Source organism: Primulina eburnea, chromosome 13, assembly GCF_022965805.1.
Source record: "Primulina eburnea isolate SZY01 chromosome 13, ASM2296580v1, whole genome shotgun sequence".
In the NCBI taxonomy this organism is placed as follows: domain Eukaryota; kingdom Viridiplantae; phylum Streptophyta; class Magnoliopsida; order Lamiales; family Gesneriaceae; genus Primulina; species Primulina eburnea.
The window spans coordinates 32,395,135-32,414,409 of NC_133113.1; the positions used below are offsets into that span (position 1 = coordinate 32,395,135).

A 19,275-nucleotide genomic window follows, 5' to 3' on the forward strand; every position below is an offset into this window, starting at 1 on the left:
GAGCGATGTCGGGCTTACTGAGGGGCTGAGATGGGGTGCCTGATAGTGAAAATCACATGAGTGGAGCCCAGGCACGGTGCATCGAGCATGCTGTAGGACACTGCAATGAAGCACAAAAAACGAGACAAAAGAGAGCAGAAAATAATTATCTCAAATATTTGAATTGGATGATGCAACGTAAGAACTTTATTATAAAAAATCCTTGTTCGGATAATGATAAAATCTCAAGTACATGAAACTTATCCCATTGATAAAATATTATGAGCTTTGTAAAGCTTCAAATATAGTGAGAGAAATATCGTGATTTTAATAAAATCGAGCATGACAAGTACTTGATGAAATTATGTATGAGGTTGGGCATATTTGGCTCAGATTAAATAATTCATCATAAAAATCTAAAATATCACATGAAATTTGATCTCAAGCTCATGCAGCTAGTTACGAGCTAGTTACATTAAAAATAAACAAAACAATATAGAGGTCATACTAAATTGAGTCAGCATAGTCTCAAACATAATAAAATTCAGTTGAATCATCACGGCTCTATCAACTAGACAATGGAAACATGGAGTAAAAATTCAGCATACTTTAGCTATGAAGATCCAAAAAGTCAATGAATCCCAATGAATAATATGATTCCCGAAATCAATAAGTGAATAACCCAATTCGAAAAATTCACCTAGCTCGATTTAGGTGGTTCAAGGCAAATAAATTATCATAGACGAGTAACAATGGAGCGATAGGTAATCTTACACAACCTGCAAGGGAGTATCCTAGCATAATGATAAAGGTTGGCTCTTGAGACATTCTAGATTGTCAAAGAATATGCATAAGTTGGTTAAAAGTAACTTAAGGATATTGTTGCAGTCAACCAATTCATTACTTCCTTCTAAGCTAACTAAAGAAACCCTTAGCTTCTCTAAAACTCACTTTTGCTAAAATAATTCACAAAAATATAGTCATACGAGTGCATATAACAACATTAATGAATCTCGGGCGGTTGTTCAAGAAATCTTACTTTTTAATGCATACAACTCAAAACCGAGTATACATAGTATAATGTAAAATTAACTACATAATTAATTTGTTTCGAGTGGCGAGATCAAAATATCACATGGAAAATAAATATATTATGTGTTTCAGTCTTTTAGGATGTGAGTGGGTGTATCCATATTTATCAAATGATACATGTCCCTTTGTCAACAATGAAACAAAGTTTATAAAATAATATTTAACATAATTGAGCAGTAAAAACAATTAACACTTATCTTCTGAAGTAGCGAGCCCATAAGTGATGCTTCGAAGCCACACCATTAGAAAATATATAATGCATGCCTCGAAGATGGATTCTCAGCCTAATCTTTGATAGAGTATTATGAGTGAGGAGGACGGTGGCTGCACACGGTGATGAAATTTTCTTGTTTTCCCCCGGAAACTCCATTAAGTGTAAGAACACATTTCAACCTATAAAGTCAGGAGAATCAAAAGATAAAGGCAGCCCCTTCAATTTCTGCAACCAAGCCCATAAGTTCGAACCAAGGAGCAAGCACTCGAACGAAACATTGATGGCCTCTAGAAGAACAAGGCTGATAACAGTTCTTGAAAACCTTCGATTGAAAGAACTCAACTCGGGGTTTTCAATACCACTCCGGCTTAATTATGGCTGCCAACAAGCATAGATTCATCCTTAACACCAATCTGAGCACCGTAATTCTGTCAAATCGTTGAAATCTTTCATGAGGTATGCGTGTCTGAGATCGGTTAACTCAAGCATTCCATGGAACAATTAGAATGCAGCATGCGAGAATTGAAAAACAAATCACAGATCTCGAGGAGACATGATCATCGACTTAGTGACAATCCAATCAAGAAATCTGTTGGGTCCATAGTTATGCGGCTGAGATGGCGAAGCGAAGAGCAAGACTGGTGCTTAACTGAACAGCGTACGGTGAAGCATGCTTGTGGGTCGACAACTCGAACTGTGGTTCTCGACAGTGAGTGTAATAGCGAAGGATCGAAAGTGACGAACCGTTAAGGAGCGGCGATGTGGGCTTTGTGGTGGGGAGACCTATGTAGTTCACGTGGCAGAGTTCTAGAAAAAACGTGGCATGGAGGGGGGGTTCAGTGACGATCGGATATGCGTTGGGGAATACATGTCTTGTTTGATTTTTCCGGCTGGTTAAGAAATCACGAGTGGGTATCTGGCGGCTTGGTGGGGGAATTGCAGTGTATTTTGTTCCATGTATATGATAGGGTGCGGTGATGGGTTTTCTCTTTGTTCTTTTTCTCAATTCAACCAGTAGATCCAATCATGGGAATAAATTTCGTTCCCACAGACGGCGCCATTGATGGGCTCAAAAAATGTGCATCCATAAAAATACCTTGAATCGATAATCACGAACCAATTCTTCAATATACCGAATCAAACCACTCCAAAAATATAACTGTGTATCAAAGAAAACGTGTGAGATGACTCCGCTAATTGTACATGAAATCGTACCTTGATTAGGGTTTAGGAGCCCTTTATTTATAGGTGTAGAGTCTTAGTTGATATAGAATTTTGTAATACATGGTAACTAGATTTCTGCATATCCATATAATATTTTGTGACACCTCTAAAATATAATTAATGATATGATAGGATTTTTACCATATCATCAATATATATATATATATATATATATATATATATATATATATATATATATAAACATATTTGAGGTATTAAGCGGAAATGAAGAGAGAGAGAGATGGGGAATATTTCCTTCTCTGAATTGAATGAATCAGAACAATCTGTTGTTTACATGAATATAAGCCCACTAACTAACTAACCAAACTAACAACCACTTAACTGCTATGTTAACAGAATAATTAAAAATCTAAGCTACTGTCTAAGCTAATATGAGGTAATAGAAAAAATAAAAATTATGGCTTGGATTAAATTTATTTATTATTTAGAATTCAAAGTTCCAGGAAGGCTTTAGGCAATCAAGGTTTTTGTCGATATTCAGTCCTTTAGACGTGTGGGGCTTCAAATTCACTGATGCTTACTTCAACTTAATTTTGTATTAATTATAAAAATAATAGTTTATATTTTTTAGACCTAGTCAAAAGGAAAATGGCATCGAGCAGGGTCTCGGGAAAACTCCACCACTTGAAATAGGAAAATATATGGATAATTATGAGATCGAAATTGTATTGATTTATCGGTGAAATTGAAAGATCTGTACAATATATACCAAATAAACTTTTATATGATGCGATATGCACAATTAAAAATCATCTATCATAAATTAATATCCAAAAATACATTTTTACTTCTTCCCAAATAAAAATTCCTTTAAAGAAAAATCAAACATTACGTATTTTTTGGTTTGTTGCTTCCATCGATCTCAGTTTATAATTTCAGATTCAAATAAAAGTTTTTATATTTTATTTTAACATAAAAATACAATTTAAAAACAGCAAAACTGTAACTGATCTGCTATACATATTGCAAATAAAGTTGGAATTCATTTTTAAGAAACATATTCATTTCGAATATGAATCAAATATATTAAAAAAAAAAGAATGTATAAATTTGAAAATATTGGTATGGAAACACATTTTTTTCAGTTCTCAGGCTATGTCACATCGAAAGTGAGTATCAGTCGGGCTATAATTTTTCAATGTTTTGATAGAAAAATAGCTAAAAAAAGCATTTAATTAGAATTAATAAACTTGTTCATACAATTAATATGTGGAAATCCACCACATAAACGACCAGATTTGAAGGCCCGGGATCTTGATTGCTCTGCAACCATGGGCAGAGGCAAGCCACCACCACCGTAAAAGGCAAAGAATATGCTACACCCCACGAGCAACCCACCGTTCATAAAGAGAGGATCCACACATTTTGCGAGGGTCACGTACCAAATCCAAATGCTACAACTAAATCAGGTGTATCAGCGGAGATGAAATCATCTGCAATATTTAGTGTTTCAAACTGTGTTACACTTTGTTCAAATTAATCAAGCTTGTACAAATTATTAAAATTTAAAAGCACTAAACATCATGGATGAACAAAATACAATTGATATTTGATAAAAACACTCGATTCATCTCTAATTAAAAAATCATCAATATATCGTTTTAATAATTTATATGTTTGAGACATCGATTTATTTTTTAAAATTAGATGAATATAATGTTTTATCAATGATTGATTGTATTTTGTTCATTCATGATATTTAGTGTGTTTAATTTTTAATAATTTGTGCAAACGGAGCTTGTTTGAGCAAATTGTAGCACAGTTTGGAATACCAAATGTAACATAATATTTCGTCTCATATTAGTTGTAACGTTTTTCAATAATAAATTCAAGATCATAATTAAAAAAGAAAAAAAGTTTATCTCCAACTTGATTAATAATTAGCTATGCTGTGATTTTTTACTAAAATTATTTTAATTTCATTCAATATAATACTTTATTTTATCAGTTAGTTGTATATTACGTATTTATCAGTTTTATTTTACGCCCACCAAACGACCAATCATGTTTTAAAAGCCCAAGGACGTGAAATAAATAAAATCTCATTTTCAACTTCTTTCTTTGGGAGAAATATAAAACAAAAAATTGTATATAGTTCAAATTTCGACGTCGCGGACTCGTGCAGTGGGATAATTTTCAAGGCGAAATTTTATTTTATATGATTAATTTTTTAAATAATTATTTTACATTCTTTTTTTATAGGTAATTAATTTAAACTAGTATCATTGTACACGTGATGTGTATGTATAATATAATATAATATCATATATATATATATATTTAATATTATATGTTACATGTAAATAATATATTTTTATTTTCAAATATTTAATCTGGTTATGATGTTTATATATATTAAAAAATAAATATCTCAATTACTAAATTTAATTATGCTTTTTATATCTATAATAATATATAGGATGACAATTTTGGAGAAAAAATTTTGATCTCTGTCTAATAGAATTATTATATATAATATAGATTGCTAGTAATTTTTCAAACGACTCTATGAATAAAATAATTATTTTTCTAAATTATCAATGTTAATCACTACTGTTGGAATTATGGTTTTTATTTATAGTGAAAATTATATGGTTTGTTATAGGATATTTGAGGTTTTTTGTTTATGTGATTTTTTTCAGTATTTTTATTTTGGATTAATTAGTTAATATTTCGAATTTGATACAAATTATTTTTTTTTTTTTGAGAAATGGTTGATTTCCTCATGCTCAGTTAAAAACAAGTGTCGATTGAATTAGGTTTCGTTTGTAATTTTTTGGGTATTAAACTAAATGCATCTGTAACTAATTAATAAAAGTATTAAATTGTAATAATATGTAGTACGATATTTTCGTTTGCATTTTTTCTGAGGCAAAAACTTGTGTGAGACGATCTCACAAGTCGTATTTTGTGAGATAAATATCTTGTTTAGGTCATCCATGAAAAAATATTACTTTTTGTTCTAAGAGTATTACTTTTTATTGTGAATATCGATAGGATGAACCCGTCTCACAGATAAAGATTCGTGAGACCGTCTCACAAATGACCTACTCTTTCTTCTGAGATCATTACCCTCGAAACATCCTACTTGCTTTATTTTCAATTTGTTGCATGCTAAAACGACAAAAAAATGTTTCGTCATTCTTCTTAAATCAGTACCCCAAAACAGAGTGAGTATGTCTCTTGTGAGACGGTCTCACAAATCTTTATATGTGAGACGGATCAATTTTATTGATATTCACAATAAAAATTAATACTCTTAACATAAAGTTTTTTTTTTCATGGATTACCCAAATAAGATGTTCGTCTCACAAAATACGAACTGTTTGATCGTCTCACACAAATTTTTGGCAAACATTATACTTGCTTTATTTTATAACTCTATATTGTCATATTCACCTTAATATTAACTATTTAATGTAGTAGCAACTAAATAGAACAAATACGTGTGTGTAAGGTCAGCTACACTATTATACCTGAAACGACACTGTCTCATGATTTAATATAATTCACCAAATATATCTCCGAAACAATGAACATGCACACAGGCTTTCACTCTTTAATTTACACGATATTTAGTGGATTTAGGTTTACTAATTGGCGTGGTAAAATACGTAGATTGGCCACCGACAGGGAAGTACGCCCGCCCTCAGCTTTGAAGGTTGCTGTCCTCTTATAATATCGACCCTTGAATTCACAATTAATCTCATAATCCAAGTGTCACTGTTGGATTGATTGCAAAGTTCAACCAATTTCGTACCATCAATTTAAGTGACACCAACCTTTCGTCAGTATTCCCCAAAGGGATTACATATTTAGGTGGAGTACGTACGTAGCAAATTTCCCTTGATCTACATTTCAAAATACATTTATTTTTTAGTTTCAAAAGTTAATGGCATCTTACCTTTGTGCTCTGGACCTTTTTCGTTTGAATACAAACTAAACTCTCCTACTTATTTCTAGGTGAACATAGTTAGGGTTTACTATATTGTTCATTGTTTATTATGATTTTATGATTATTATCACATGCACTGATAGATATAAAACGTCGAAGCTCCGTCTGTTCCATTCTCAATTTCATTTTTTTAACATGTTTATATAGTATTTGATGTTAATTAAGATGAATTTCAAGTTCAACCAATGATAACAATGTCCATTTAAATTCATTCTACTTTTGTAACTAATGAGTAAAAAAGCAAGATATATGTATCTAAGATTTTATCTGTTGTCTCATTTATTAACAAATAAATTGTAATCGAAATTAATGGATTTCGAATTCATCTCTCCAAATACACCGTATTTTTTATACAAAGAACATATAATCATAGATTTTGATTCCTAAACTAAACATGAACAAAGCTTTTCGTTTAACAGAAGGGATCAATGAATTCAAAAGGAACAATAAGCCATTAATTAGACAATTCATATATAAATCAACACGATCACATACAACATTTATCATAATATGTAAATCGAAACAACGAACTTGGTGAGCGTTCAGGATCATCTGTAGACGATTCTATTTGGATCACCCATAAAAATTATGGCTTTTATGCTAAGAGTTACTTTTATTAGAATATGGTAGGGTGACCGTAGATTTGATCGTGAACGGTTCAAATGAGACCTTAAAACCAAATACAAACATTAATTTAAAGGTACGTACTAATAGTAATATTATACATCACAGCACTCAATCCATGGCCACCAATGTCTGTCCCTTTCTTCCCTTTGGTCATCTTGAACTGTAGTTGTTTTTTTCATCATCCAAGTACGCTCTCGATCTCCTCGGGTGTTTTCGACCCGGAAACTCTCACAGCTACTCAAAAGCCCACCTGGATCATTAATTAAAATTCACAGAAAAGAAGCCTAGATCATAGGACCACTGGTAACGTAAACCTAGCTAGCTTACATGAACATAAACCTATCTAACAGACATTGTATTACACTGTCGCGGAGTTATTTTTAAATAAGGACTGTGTTAAGGGACGACCCATCACCGGCCGCATGCTCAAGTCCTGTTTTTCGATCATGCATGTTAATTTTTTAATCTACAGCAGTAACAGTAAAGGTCTTGAGCCAAAAGAAGCATGGAGTTGGGTTCTCACTTGTCTCCCACAAGCCTGTGCATTCTCGAAATGATATCTTCTTCTTGCTCATTCATGTCCACGAATTCCCATTCGATACTGCTCATCTCTGCACCAAAAATGGTTCAACAGACAACAAATAACTCAACGATGCTTAGAATAAACCTAAAACGTAGAGTAGATCTGAAAGATCACCTTCAGAGCACGCAGCATCTTGAATCTTGGGTTGATTTTGCCGACACTTGTCCATACAGGAGTAAAAGGGAAAAAATCGGCCGTGGAAAAAATGGAATCTTGAAATTGGGAATTGTTTGAAATTATTTCCCTAGAGATAGATGGCGTTAAACGGAAAACATGCCTTATGTAGACTATACATATATCCATAGTACATGGATATAGATGTAGTCTATGTAGATTTGAAGTTTCATGATTGTAGGATGGTCCTAGAAATTTAATGGGAATAAATATGAGTGCTAGATTTGAGAATGGTATTAATATTTCAAATATTTTATATATGTATAATTTCAATTTTTTTAATGAGTTCCAATATTTATTTTTGACGGATCGATGAAATTATATATGTAATGAATTTATAGGCATGTGGTTTCTTGTAACATCAAATGGGTCAATCCACGATCGAGTTTATTTAGTTGCCTTAAAATTTAGTAATTAATTATATTGCAGAAGATGCTACGTATACAGAGAACACCAGTAATGTCTGGGAGGATTTTTCCAAGATTGTTTGGCGAAAAAAAGCTTATTATTATATTCCCGATTAGAAAGGGTATACTAACAAAAACAGAACAATGTTTATAAGTGCTAGCTCCAACTATCAAAATTAAAGGAGGAATCACTTTCCCGATGTTTTATAACAAAATCCTACGTTTGGGTTCTTTAATTTTTGTGGTATAAAAAAAAGCTAAAAGGAAATGACGTTGACATAATTTGAACCAATACTTCCGAACTATGTTCGTGTTTTTATCGGGTGCAAGGACATGATTTATATGTGGACAAATTTATTTTGTAGTAATTCTTTTTACAACCATAAAAATATTATATCTTGATCACCAAAATGTTTAAAAAGTTTTGCCATCTAATTAATTTATGAATGAGACGTGTCTAAGACAAGAAAAATCATAGCCCCAAGGGTGGAACGAAAAAAGAAGCAAAAAATAAAAACCCAGTGTACGACAGGAGAAAACATAACATTGTCGAATTTAGATGGCATAAATGTTGAATTACAACAGAGAAGTCAGCAGACCAAAAAAGAAATACAGTGAGAAAATTCTCTCCAATCTCAGTTTCACAAAAATGAGCACACCAACTAGTATTCAATGAAGTGAAAGCTAACTGTGCATAATATTGCCTAAGGATTAGATGCAATTCTACATTGAATAAATGCTTACAATTTTCCAAATGAGGGGGGTTGTTATTCATTTCATGAACAGCCATCTTGCACAATAATGAGGTGACACACGCTTTCACCATGGCTGCCCTTTACCTCCAATTCGACGGGCCAGCTCAAAATCCTTCTTCACTGAGCAATTAAAAAATTGGCATCGAATTAGGAGTACTAAGTAAAGAACGGATTTTCAGCGAAAAACATCGAACTAAAGAAAAGCACTTGGTTCAAGCGCTTGAATCAATAAATTGCCTTGAGATTTTCTGTGTGGATTTCAATACATTATCACACTCATGCAAACTAATTTAGGCTGACCATCCGTGTAAATCATTTATGACAAGTTCAAGGATCAAAACCTACTTAGTGTCACGCGCTTTGCATGAATTGCACACAGCATTGCCTCTTCAAACATTTGAACTATGAAATCCTCTGCGGCCTACAAGAGCAAGCTAAAAAGAATCACAAACAATAGCCATGTTAAAATAAGCAGAAATTTAAGATTTCATCTATGATTCCCCATTCATTTCATTCGGTGAGTTTTGATATGAGGAAATTTCAAATTCACCATCTTTCAATTTAAGCTTTTGCACCAACAAATATTATGGAGATTTCAAATACATCCAAACTTCAAATCCTACTCCAAACCATCTCACACCACCCATTGATTTCAACCCCTCAATCCAAACTCAAACTAAGCCGGAGATGACGTGCAAGAAATCGATAGTATTGCTATTGCAGCAGACCCAGAGATCCGGTATATGATTATCTAATGTGAAAGGATAAACAGAGTAGTTGACCAAGAAAGATGTATTTTAAACAAGTCTACCAAAATCTTACAATCAAGTGATCAACTTGTATGGTGATATTAAATCTTCCTTATAATCTGAAAGTCAGATAATCACCATCGTCTTAGCTGAGTTGATTCTGAAAGACCGTGATCAAAATCAGGAATGAAGGAAATTTATAAGGAATCAAAACCAAAATTATTATTAACTAGTTGCTCCGAGAAGTGAACACATTTCAGAAGTGTCACTCATGCAGCAGAAATCCATCATAAGATTGTGCCAACAAAAGGAAATAAATTCAGAGAAGGCCAACTAAGCCCGCAAATAAAATTATCTCAGTGTGAGGTAATAGTATTTCCACCTCTTTCTTACTATGTCTACGAGTGTTTGATTTGATTATGTTGGATGACTCACTCGAACGTGTAGGAGGATCCATATAGCTGACCCCACTCAGTGAGATTAAGGCTTGTGAGTTGTTGTAGTAACTGAATCACTCGAAAGCTCTCTTAGGATTAATGACTTAGCCTCAAAAAACTGGACAAAATCTCTTTAATAGAGATTGGTGTTACAAGGTGAGCCATCCAATGAAGCTATTTAATTTCTAAAAAGTAAAGACCTGAGTATATCGCAAGGATTCAAGCTAGAATGTCTTCAGTCAAGATGCAAAATATTACAAGTATTAGTACCTCCTGAAGGGCCACCAAAGCTTCTGCTTGCCAGCGAGAGATGTCTGGAGCAATTGACAATGTAACCTCTCTCACCTGTTACTCATTTGGCAATGGTCAGTTCACCATTCCAGGTTTATTTAAAAAGAAAAAAGCAACACACAGGAAATGTAGCTTCAAACCTTGCAATATCAATGCAAATTTCAAGCCAAAAGTTGATTTTTAATAATTTTACAAACAACATGAAAAATCGTACTATTAATGTCATATAACAAAGGCACATCATATAAGCAATCCCACGAGTAAGTCTGTCCTTATGTAATACATATCTATCGGTTTTATATTATCACAAGAAGTAGAATCTCACTGTAGAAGTCGGAAGAAAAATAAACATGAACGTATGTTTTAGCGGAATGTGCATTAACAATGCACACAACACCAAATTTGAGGGAGAAAAACCTACACCTGAGATACTAAGTCAATCACAAGGAAAATAAGTTTGAACTTTTTCCATCTGACAAATATAGGACAAATTTCCACAAAAGTTAGGTGGGTCAATTTTAATTCTCATGAAACAAATAAAGATTGTCAAATAATGATTCTTTCAGTGCTTCAGTGCCAAGTAAGATGACAGTTCAATGTTCTGCTTTATCTACAGAGCCAAATAATCAATTTATTGCAGTTACCATCCCTGGACATGACACTGCAACCACAGAGACTCAAACACCATTTAAGTTGCCAGCATTTAAACACCCCAAATACTTTCTGTTGTTAAGTGGTTATCTATACCTATGTATACCATTCTCGGCACAACATTGTTAACATCATGGCATCCAAACGAATAAAAAGATGTCAATACCAAATTCAATTAGCATATTAAATCCATTGAGTTCCAAAAAGTGTTCAAAGCAGGTCCTCCGAACTAGTTACTCAAAAAAAAAACAAGTGCCCTTCAGTACGCCTGTTCCAGTCACTAGATGACATATACTCACTTATAAACAACCAGATAGGGCCCCAAAAACAAACTCTAACGAAGCACAGACACTATAATATTCAGTAATCCATTTTTTTTTTATCTACGTGGCCAGCCTTCAAAAGAACAGCCTTGGAATGACACTACTTATACCATGATTCAAAACAACAAAAAAATATAAAGGCAGCCGATATAAAATTCAATGAATTAACAGTATGCACTGGGTTCCATAAACGGTCCAATGAAATCCCTGTTGATTATTTAATCCAACACCAGTACCCTCGGCACCACTGCTCTGATTCTAGACACATATCCTAAAGAACCACAAGATAAGACTGAAAACAAACTATAAGGAAGCATGTGCATGATGTTAGATATTACAGTTCTAATGAATGGAGCAGCGGGTATTAGAAGGTTCCAGGACTTCTGATATTTCCGGATCTCTCTAAGAGCCACAGTCCCTGGCCTGTTCCGCCGCTTCTTTTGTGCACGCCCAGCTCTACTAGCTGAAAAAATAAAATAAAAAGTAACACATCACACTCCATAAAAATTAAACTAAAACATAAGTTATGCTAGACCCCCAAGCAACAATATTAAACCCACGCAAAAATAGGTTCTACTAGCTGGGCAAAAAGAAAGTAAATGTAATTATCTTCGCTCCTAAAGATTAAACTACAAAATAAATTTTACTAAACCTCTGAGCAGCACTATTTAAACTTACACACACATAAATATCAGTAAAAGGCAAATACACAAACTCCAAAAGGGAGAAACTCACTTGGTGGAGCACCGCCAGGGCTCTTTGTTCCAGAGGAACGCTAGAGAAATTAAAACCTCAGAATTAAACAACAGTCAACATAGTTAAAAAAAATCACATTTCTGGAAAAAAAAAAGTCGAATAGAGAGAGATTTAGATGAATTTCACCAAACCTGAGGAGTTGAAGTTGGAGTACCTCCGGCCGCTGCAGAGAAACGATACCATAATTAAAAAACTTAAGAAAATATAGGGTTCCGAAAATTCTGATAAAGATGAAAAAAAGTTTCGCCTATATTGACGCTCACCGGCGGATTTACGTCGGCCGGTTCGGCGCACAGCGGGTTGTTTCGTTCTGGCCATTTAGTTTTTTATATTATATTTTCTTGAGTTTATTTTTATAATGTTTTCTTTTGCTAAACTTTAATTTCATTTTGGATATTCCGCCTAAGTTACCGTTTGAAAGTCGAACGACCTTTCGAAAACGCGGCAACGCGATTTTTCAATTTGAAGAAACGGATTTCAATTCTATTTATTAGTGTTAAGCTCCATAATTTGTTAATCATATTTTAATTTATTATTTTTTTCTAATCAATCATGATTATCATTCAATCTTCATTTGCAAAAGCTACTTATATATTTTTTCACATCGACTATAATAATTCTATTTTAACTTTGGGTGAGATTCATGTGAGACCGTCTCACGGATCTTAATCTGTGAGACGGGTCAATCATACTCATATTCACAATAAAGAGTAATACTCTTAGCCTAAAATGTAATATTTTTTCATGGATGACCCAAATAAGAGATCCGTCTCACAAATACGACCCATGAGACCGTCTTACACAAGCTTTTGTTTTTAACTTTTAATTATAATGACCTCATTCTTTAATTATTATAATTTAAAATACACCTTGAATTTTGATATGGCTTATACATTTGATTTAATTTTCAATAGTTGATTGGACCAATTTAAGTTTGCATTTTGGTTTGTTTCATTTGATATATTGATTACTAATCATTTTATGCACAGTTGTTAATTTTTTTTATTTAAATAGTTAAATATGCCAAATATATGAAAGTTATAAATAAACATTTATGTTGTACATATTTTAAACCTTTAGTCTAATTATTTTGATTAATGGAATTAAACTTTTGTAGAATAACCAATTAATTCTACAATGTTTTTATAGCGTATTTAAACATGTTGGAATAATAATATAATTTAATTAAAAATTATAAATATATTAATATATTTACATTTTTGTTTTGGAAAATCATACTAAGGTTTTAAATAATATAATATAAATATATATATATATATATATATATATATATATATTTTTATTTTGTGTAAGATTAATAAAATTTTGTACAATCCGATATTTTTTTGTATATTTTGTTAAAAAAATTAACAAAAATGTATTTATCCCGACTGAAATTTTGGATAATATGTTTGTTATTTTATTTGTATATTACAAAAAGGATATGGCAAAATTTTAAAATAATAGTTTTTTAAATAATTTAAAAAATTTGTGAATGTTGCCTTGTTATTTACTCACGTTGAAATAATAGATGCTTTTTTTTTAGAGAAATCTGCATACCTTGTTATATTATATCCGTCCATCTGGGCACGTAGCCAAGCCATATGGTTAATGAGCATGTTCTAATATGGGGATCACAAACTTATGTTGCACAATCTTAGGCAATATGACCAATCACTCCACGCGTATAACAGTAGCCTGGAAGTTTTTCATAATGGATACTTACAGAAGAGCCAACTAGCCTGGCCAAGTCGCCATAAAAATACCAACACATCAGCCCTTAGAATCAACCTCAACTGACCAAACCGTCCTACTAGCCTGGCCAAGTCGCCACCCGATGCCGGAAGTCGTGCCCTCAGGTGGAATATGAAAAGCTTGAACCCAAAACTGGGTATACTGCAAAAGCCCCAACTCGCCGGAGACAAAGACCTCAAACTTTCTAACAACCAATAAAGCTCGATTATAGGACCAGGGTTCCATGCTGAGAACCCGAGATCAATATCCCCAGGATGTTCAAAGGTGAAGACAAAGTGATTATTGGCTAAAATCTTGATATCCACCTCTTTATACCACCACCACTGTAAAGTGATAACAAAATTATTTTTGCCGACTAACCTTCTTGCGAGGAGCTTCTCCACCAACCCTATTGGCACGAGTTGGCGCCCTTGTTCCATGAGTTCAGCACTAATTTCAACAGCTTGGCTTTCCTCAGGCGTAAGAGAAAAGGTCTAGTTTACCCACCATATCCCCCATCTACCACTTATATTCCAAGAACCCACAAGTAAAGCAGCAAAACGTAACAGAGCAGCTTCACATCCCCGGAGCCAGAAACTTGATCTAAAAGATAGAAGAAACGAGAACTCTCATAGAAAAATCTAGAGAGATTCATTATTCATTTTTTTCATTTTAGCTGTTTTTCTATATTTAGGTTCCTTCTATCAATAATATGTTATGTTATTTATGACTATTTTGCAATGTGTCCCCGATCCCGACTAATAGTTATCAAAGCCAGGTAAAAGGAATTTGAGTAAGTAATTGTCTTTTTCAGAACAAAGTAGTAGTAAAGTTGACATGGTAACACTACCACTGTAAAATTTTATTGCTGGAGTCTTCAGAAAACAACTCCACACCATTCGAGAGATTACAAACCCGAAATTCAGACATACTAAGATGGTATTAAACTTAGTGGAGACATTTCAATCTGACAAACAAAGAATGCATCAAACAAGACACATTCTGGCAGTAACATAATATATATTGTTAGTGGTCTCAAAACCTCTTGTAGAAAGGATTATATGTTCTACAACTCCAAGAAATCTGACCCAAGTATCTGTGCTTTGTGCGCACATGTTCTACTCTATGGCTGCGAAGGTATAGGAGAAGATGGAGGCTTGTAATCAGGATACTGTCATATATCAACAAAGAATAGCAAGAAAAAGATATTAAAAATATATAGAATTGAAACAATAGCAGAAAACTGGTAAAACATATTGTATTCTAACTTACTTACATTAGGATAGGGAGAGAGTGGCCTCGAAATACCCGGAAGAGACTCATCTTCAGCTTCCGCTTGTGGGATAGAATTGACCTCTGGAGTTGCTTCTATTTTTGCTGGTGCGCTCTCAGGCCCTGGCTCAGATATCTGGATGCCACTTTCAACAGGAGCGGGTAGAGCCTTACTAGTCACAGACGAGGGTAGAATGGCCTTCCCGATTTGCTAAAAGATTTTGAAATCAAAATCATATAAGAAATTAGTCTCACGATGTGGATTCAATGTTTTTTTCCTGTAACGAACTGAACCTTCACTAATACGACAAACATAAAGGTATAGCCCGTCAAATATGAGGAGCTTTCATTATGGCAGGTACCTGTATGTCACCCACAAGTTCTTTTGCAGCGACTTTTGTGTTCAAGATATCTTCAATTTGCTGTATAGTCTGCTTTCTATCCTGTCGATGAAAATCACCAAACTTGTTTCAGTATGATAATGTTCAGAATGATAAATGTCTGACTGATGTACCGAGCAACAGTATGATATTTCAGTTCCATATGCTGTTGTATTGGCATGTCATTTATCAAGTTTTCGATAATCGGATAATTTCACAAGAACTAACATTCAATTATTAACGTCAGAAATAAAAATGCGCAAGAAGAATCAAGAAACTAAATAAGAAACAGACCTCTGCAAAGAGGAGTTTCTTGCTTATAAATTGAATAAGAAAAGCAGAACCCAGAACTTGGAGAAGTACTTCCACCTGTAAATAAATTGAAAAGATAAAGCAATAGTCCCCTAACATCATAAAAATATCAAAATTCCTCTATCCCCAACCTCTGTAAAAGACAAAATCCCAATACCAGCTGCAGCCGCAACACCAAGGATCAGAGGCAAAGCATCAGAAGCATCCTGCAAATACACTAAAGTCCTCAGCATTTGTTTTGGATAAATTAAAGAACACGGTACATTTGAACTTGAAGAGATCTTTAAATTATTCTTACTTCTTAACTAAAATATCCGGTACATAATGCAAGACAAGACAAGACATTACCCCAACGGTGCCCGTCAAATCGCTGAAGTCAAGGCTCCATGTTTTACTTGGAACTATCCAGGGAAGGCCACTTTTCTGCATAATTTTTATCATTTATAAGTTAAGTTTCAAACCAGAATCTCTGAATAATGTTGTTGAATTTTGCTTTATCAAATTTTAATGAGAACAAAAGTGTGTAGGCACCATCCATCCCCCCGATCCTTCTGCACCATCTCTGATTGCATAAGCAGCTTTAAATCCATTTGCCGTTACCAGCTCTGCTACTTGTTTGGCATTTCCGTCGAATCTGCTTCATCACAATTCAAAAACATCAAATTGGGCTAAGATCGGGCCATTGCACTTGCAACTGCATATTGCTTAAGCTCAAAACACCCATAATGCGAAGGTATTAACCAAGTAGTTATTTTTTGAATAAATTCCATGATTCATCAATGATTTATTATCCACACAAATCAAGAATTCGGGAAATGGCACAAAGGGGGTTCACATTATCCATGAAGAGCCAATCACCACGAGATGATACCAACAAAATGACGATGCCTATAAGCGGCAGTAGATAATGAACTTCGTTGAGCCGTATCAAATATGAATTCTTTTGTTTATTTGAGTAGCTAATAGCTAGCCCTACTCGCGCACGCTAGAACATCTCCTGGTATTATAATCCTATCTTCAAAAATTTAAGTTATGTATAACATAGTACGAACAACTTCCCCAAACCGGAGAGTAAACTATCGATAGAAGCTGTGAACTTTCAGAGAACTAAAACACAACACATGTCGCAATTCTTACTTATCAAGTATAAACAATGTGGTGCTTTCGGGTTCTTTAAACTTCAAAGACAGCTTTTTCAAGAACCCTGACTTGTCTTCACCGTTATACACCACGACCACCGGCTTCTTCTTGAAACTCCGGATATCCGGGCTCCCCGTTTGCTTAATATCCTGCGGTGCTCGTATATCAAGTAATTGAGCCTTATCATCGTCACCCAATTTTGAATAAGCAGTCTTCGCACTCTCCACTCCCCAGTTCTTGGATTTGCTGAGCAGCTGAGAAACCACCACGGGAAACGCCAGCAACGCCACTCCGCCGCCAGCGATTATGGGATTCTCCGCGGCAAAATTGGTAGCATTACCAAGAACTCCACTGAAATCAATATCGGGGGCCAAATTGCTCACGGATTGCTGCAGAGTTCCATCATATGTCAACGCTCTTGCTAAATCAGTACCCAAAGCCGAAGATAACAGCACTAGACCCCCCGCCATACATCTTGAAACTGAAAAGGATTGATTCTTGAATGGGGAAACAGTTGCCAGCGACTGATTTTTTCTGGGCCCCGGTCTTTTAGCAAGAACCGAAATTGGAGTCAAGCCAACTACATTAAGGGCCTCCATTACACGATTCGAATCACGGTATTTCCAGTTCTTTAAGCTCTAGGAACCATGAGAAGCGTAAGATACAACAGTAATAGCTAGTCTGATGTTCTGGAGTTCATGTGCTGTGCAATCGGATTTTGGCAGGTGGGGTGGTGATAATGAGTCGAGGTACGTTGGTGCAAACGTAGAAGGGAGCTGAGAAGTGTACACAAGTGATGGATGACACGTTCCACTGTGGGTAGATGGATTAGGGGGACTGTTTCCGCTCCAATTATTGTGTGGCTAAGGATATTGTGAGCGAGCTGTTTGGAGAAGTCTGGAGCATGTTCAGTAAAAAAAAAAAAGGAAAATTACATTCAGGTACTTACCGGCGCGCGGACAGGCTAAGTATGCACATTTTCATTTTTTCCTTCTGCCTCCACTTCTCTTCGGCCCTCCATCTCTTTGAATGTTTGACTCGTACAAAAAATTAAAACAATATAGAAGTGGAGCTTAAACGTCATTATTATACTTAAAGATTTTTTTTAGTATATATCGATATCATAAAATTTAATTTTGTAAATATTTGAATTTTTAAACAATTGTTTATTCTGTGAAGTAATTACTTGTTAAGATTATTAGATTGCTAAAATTAAATATTTAATTTCATAAAATAGATTATCATATTTAGGTAGAACCGTCAATATGGATTGTGTTTGTGTCTGTCAGTTTGCCCGTCCCCCAAACAAATTAAGTTGTGAAGTTTTTGTGCTAATTATTTTGTCTTCTACGTGAAGATTGAAATCAAGAATTAAAATTTCTATTAAGATTTTTCTAGAAATTTTTATTTATAAAATATCAAATTCAGTAATTTATATATATTTTATTTTATTATGGTCGGCTAACCACCTAACCCGCATCTCACATTGAGTTGGGCTGAGTGAGAATTTCTCAACCCGCTAAAATGGCGGCCATGCCTGCCTCATCCCGTTGGACGATGGGTTTTTGGCGGGTCGGGTGTTGGACCGTCTCATCCCGTTGGATGATGGGTTTTTGGCAGGTTTTTGTTATTTATTTACATTAAATTTTATTAGAATTACGAATTTTTATTTAATTATTTTGTTAAAGAATAAAAGAAAAATATTGTATATTCAAAAATCAATTCGGATTGGTTGGATTCAGTTTGAATTTAAGTAAGGATATGTATTCAGCACATTTTCTTCAACACGACCCGAATTCACCTGACCCACCCGAACTGGCTCCCATAGGCGTGGGACATTACCCAAAGATATATACAAGAGTTTACATTTATCAATTCATGTGGATTTCAATGATAATCTAACGTGTATTATTTAATAGTCATCCATAAATGCACCCTTTGGTCAGTACCAAGATTAGCTCGAAATTTTCCTCTATCAAAATGTCCATTGGTGATACTTCGGAAAGAGCCTAGGTCATCCTCATACTATAGTAGAGTAAGATATTGGGAGCATGGGGGCTACGAGAGAAAAACAGTTCGGATAAAAAGAGTGTTATTATATAAGTCATCCCTAAGTATGCACAACTAGGAAAGCTGATTAAATTAGCATATATCCATACAACCCTGGGCTCCTGACCTAGTTCGGGCTTTGTAAGAAGG

The 19,275-nt window shown here is 34.3% G+C and overlaps 2 protein-coding genes and 1 long non-coding RNA gene across 4 annotated transcripts; 1 reads left to right on the forward strand and 2 right to left on the reverse strand.

The window, feature by feature from the left end:
• Positions 1 to 8,792: 8,792 nt before the first annotated feature.
• Positions 8,793 to 12,611, reverse strand: LOC140810701 (histone H3-like centromeric protein CENH3). The gene is made up of 7 exons (XM_073168582.1): positions 12,502 to 12,611; positions 12,370 to 12,401; positions 12,218 to 12,257; positions 11,821 to 11,945; positions 10,488 to 10,562; positions 9,377 to 9,452; positions 8,793 to 9,151 (listed from the first exon to the last, which is right to left on the reverse strand). The coding sequence occupies exons 1-7, from the start codon at positions 12,554 to 12,556 to the stop codon at positions 9,096 to 9,098; spliced, it is 459 nt and encodes a 152-aa protein (XP_073024683.1). The 5' UTR covers positions 12,557 to 12,611; the 3' UTR covers positions 8,793 to 9,095.
• Positions 12,612 to 13,816: 1,205 nt separating this feature from the next.
• LOC140809120 (uncharacterized) lies at positions 13,817 to 14,886 on the forward strand. Its single transcript, XR_012113079.1, has 2 exons — positions 13,817 to 14,464; positions 14,758 to 14,886. It is a non-coding gene; the product is annotated as an uncharacterized lncRNA (long non-coding RNA).
• Positions 14,805 to 17,964, reverse strand: LOC140809118 (rhodanese-like domain-containing protein 4, chloroplastic). Of its 2 annotated transcripts, none has more exons than XM_073166604.1 (8): positions 17,074 to 17,964; positions 16,468 to 16,570; positions 16,285 to 16,359; positions 16,068 to 16,142; positions 15,919 to 15,993; positions 15,607 to 15,687; positions 15,281 to 15,455; positions 14,805 to 15,143 (listed from the first exon to the last, which is right to left on the reverse strand). In XM_073166604.1, exons 1-8 carry the CDS (start codon positions 17,673 to 17,675, stop codon positions 15,136 to 15,138), a joined length of 1,194 nt encoding a protein of 397 aa, XP_073022705.1. In that variant the 5' UTR covers positions 17,676 to 17,964; the 3' UTR covers positions 14,805 to 15,135. The 2 variants fall into 2 exon arrangements, with proteins under 2 accessions (XP_073022705.1, XP_073022704.1); XM_073166603.1 differs by having other exon boundaries at positions 15,249 to 15,455; positions 17,074 to 17,963.
• Between the last annotated feature and the right edge of the window lie 1,311 nt (positions 17,965 to 19,275).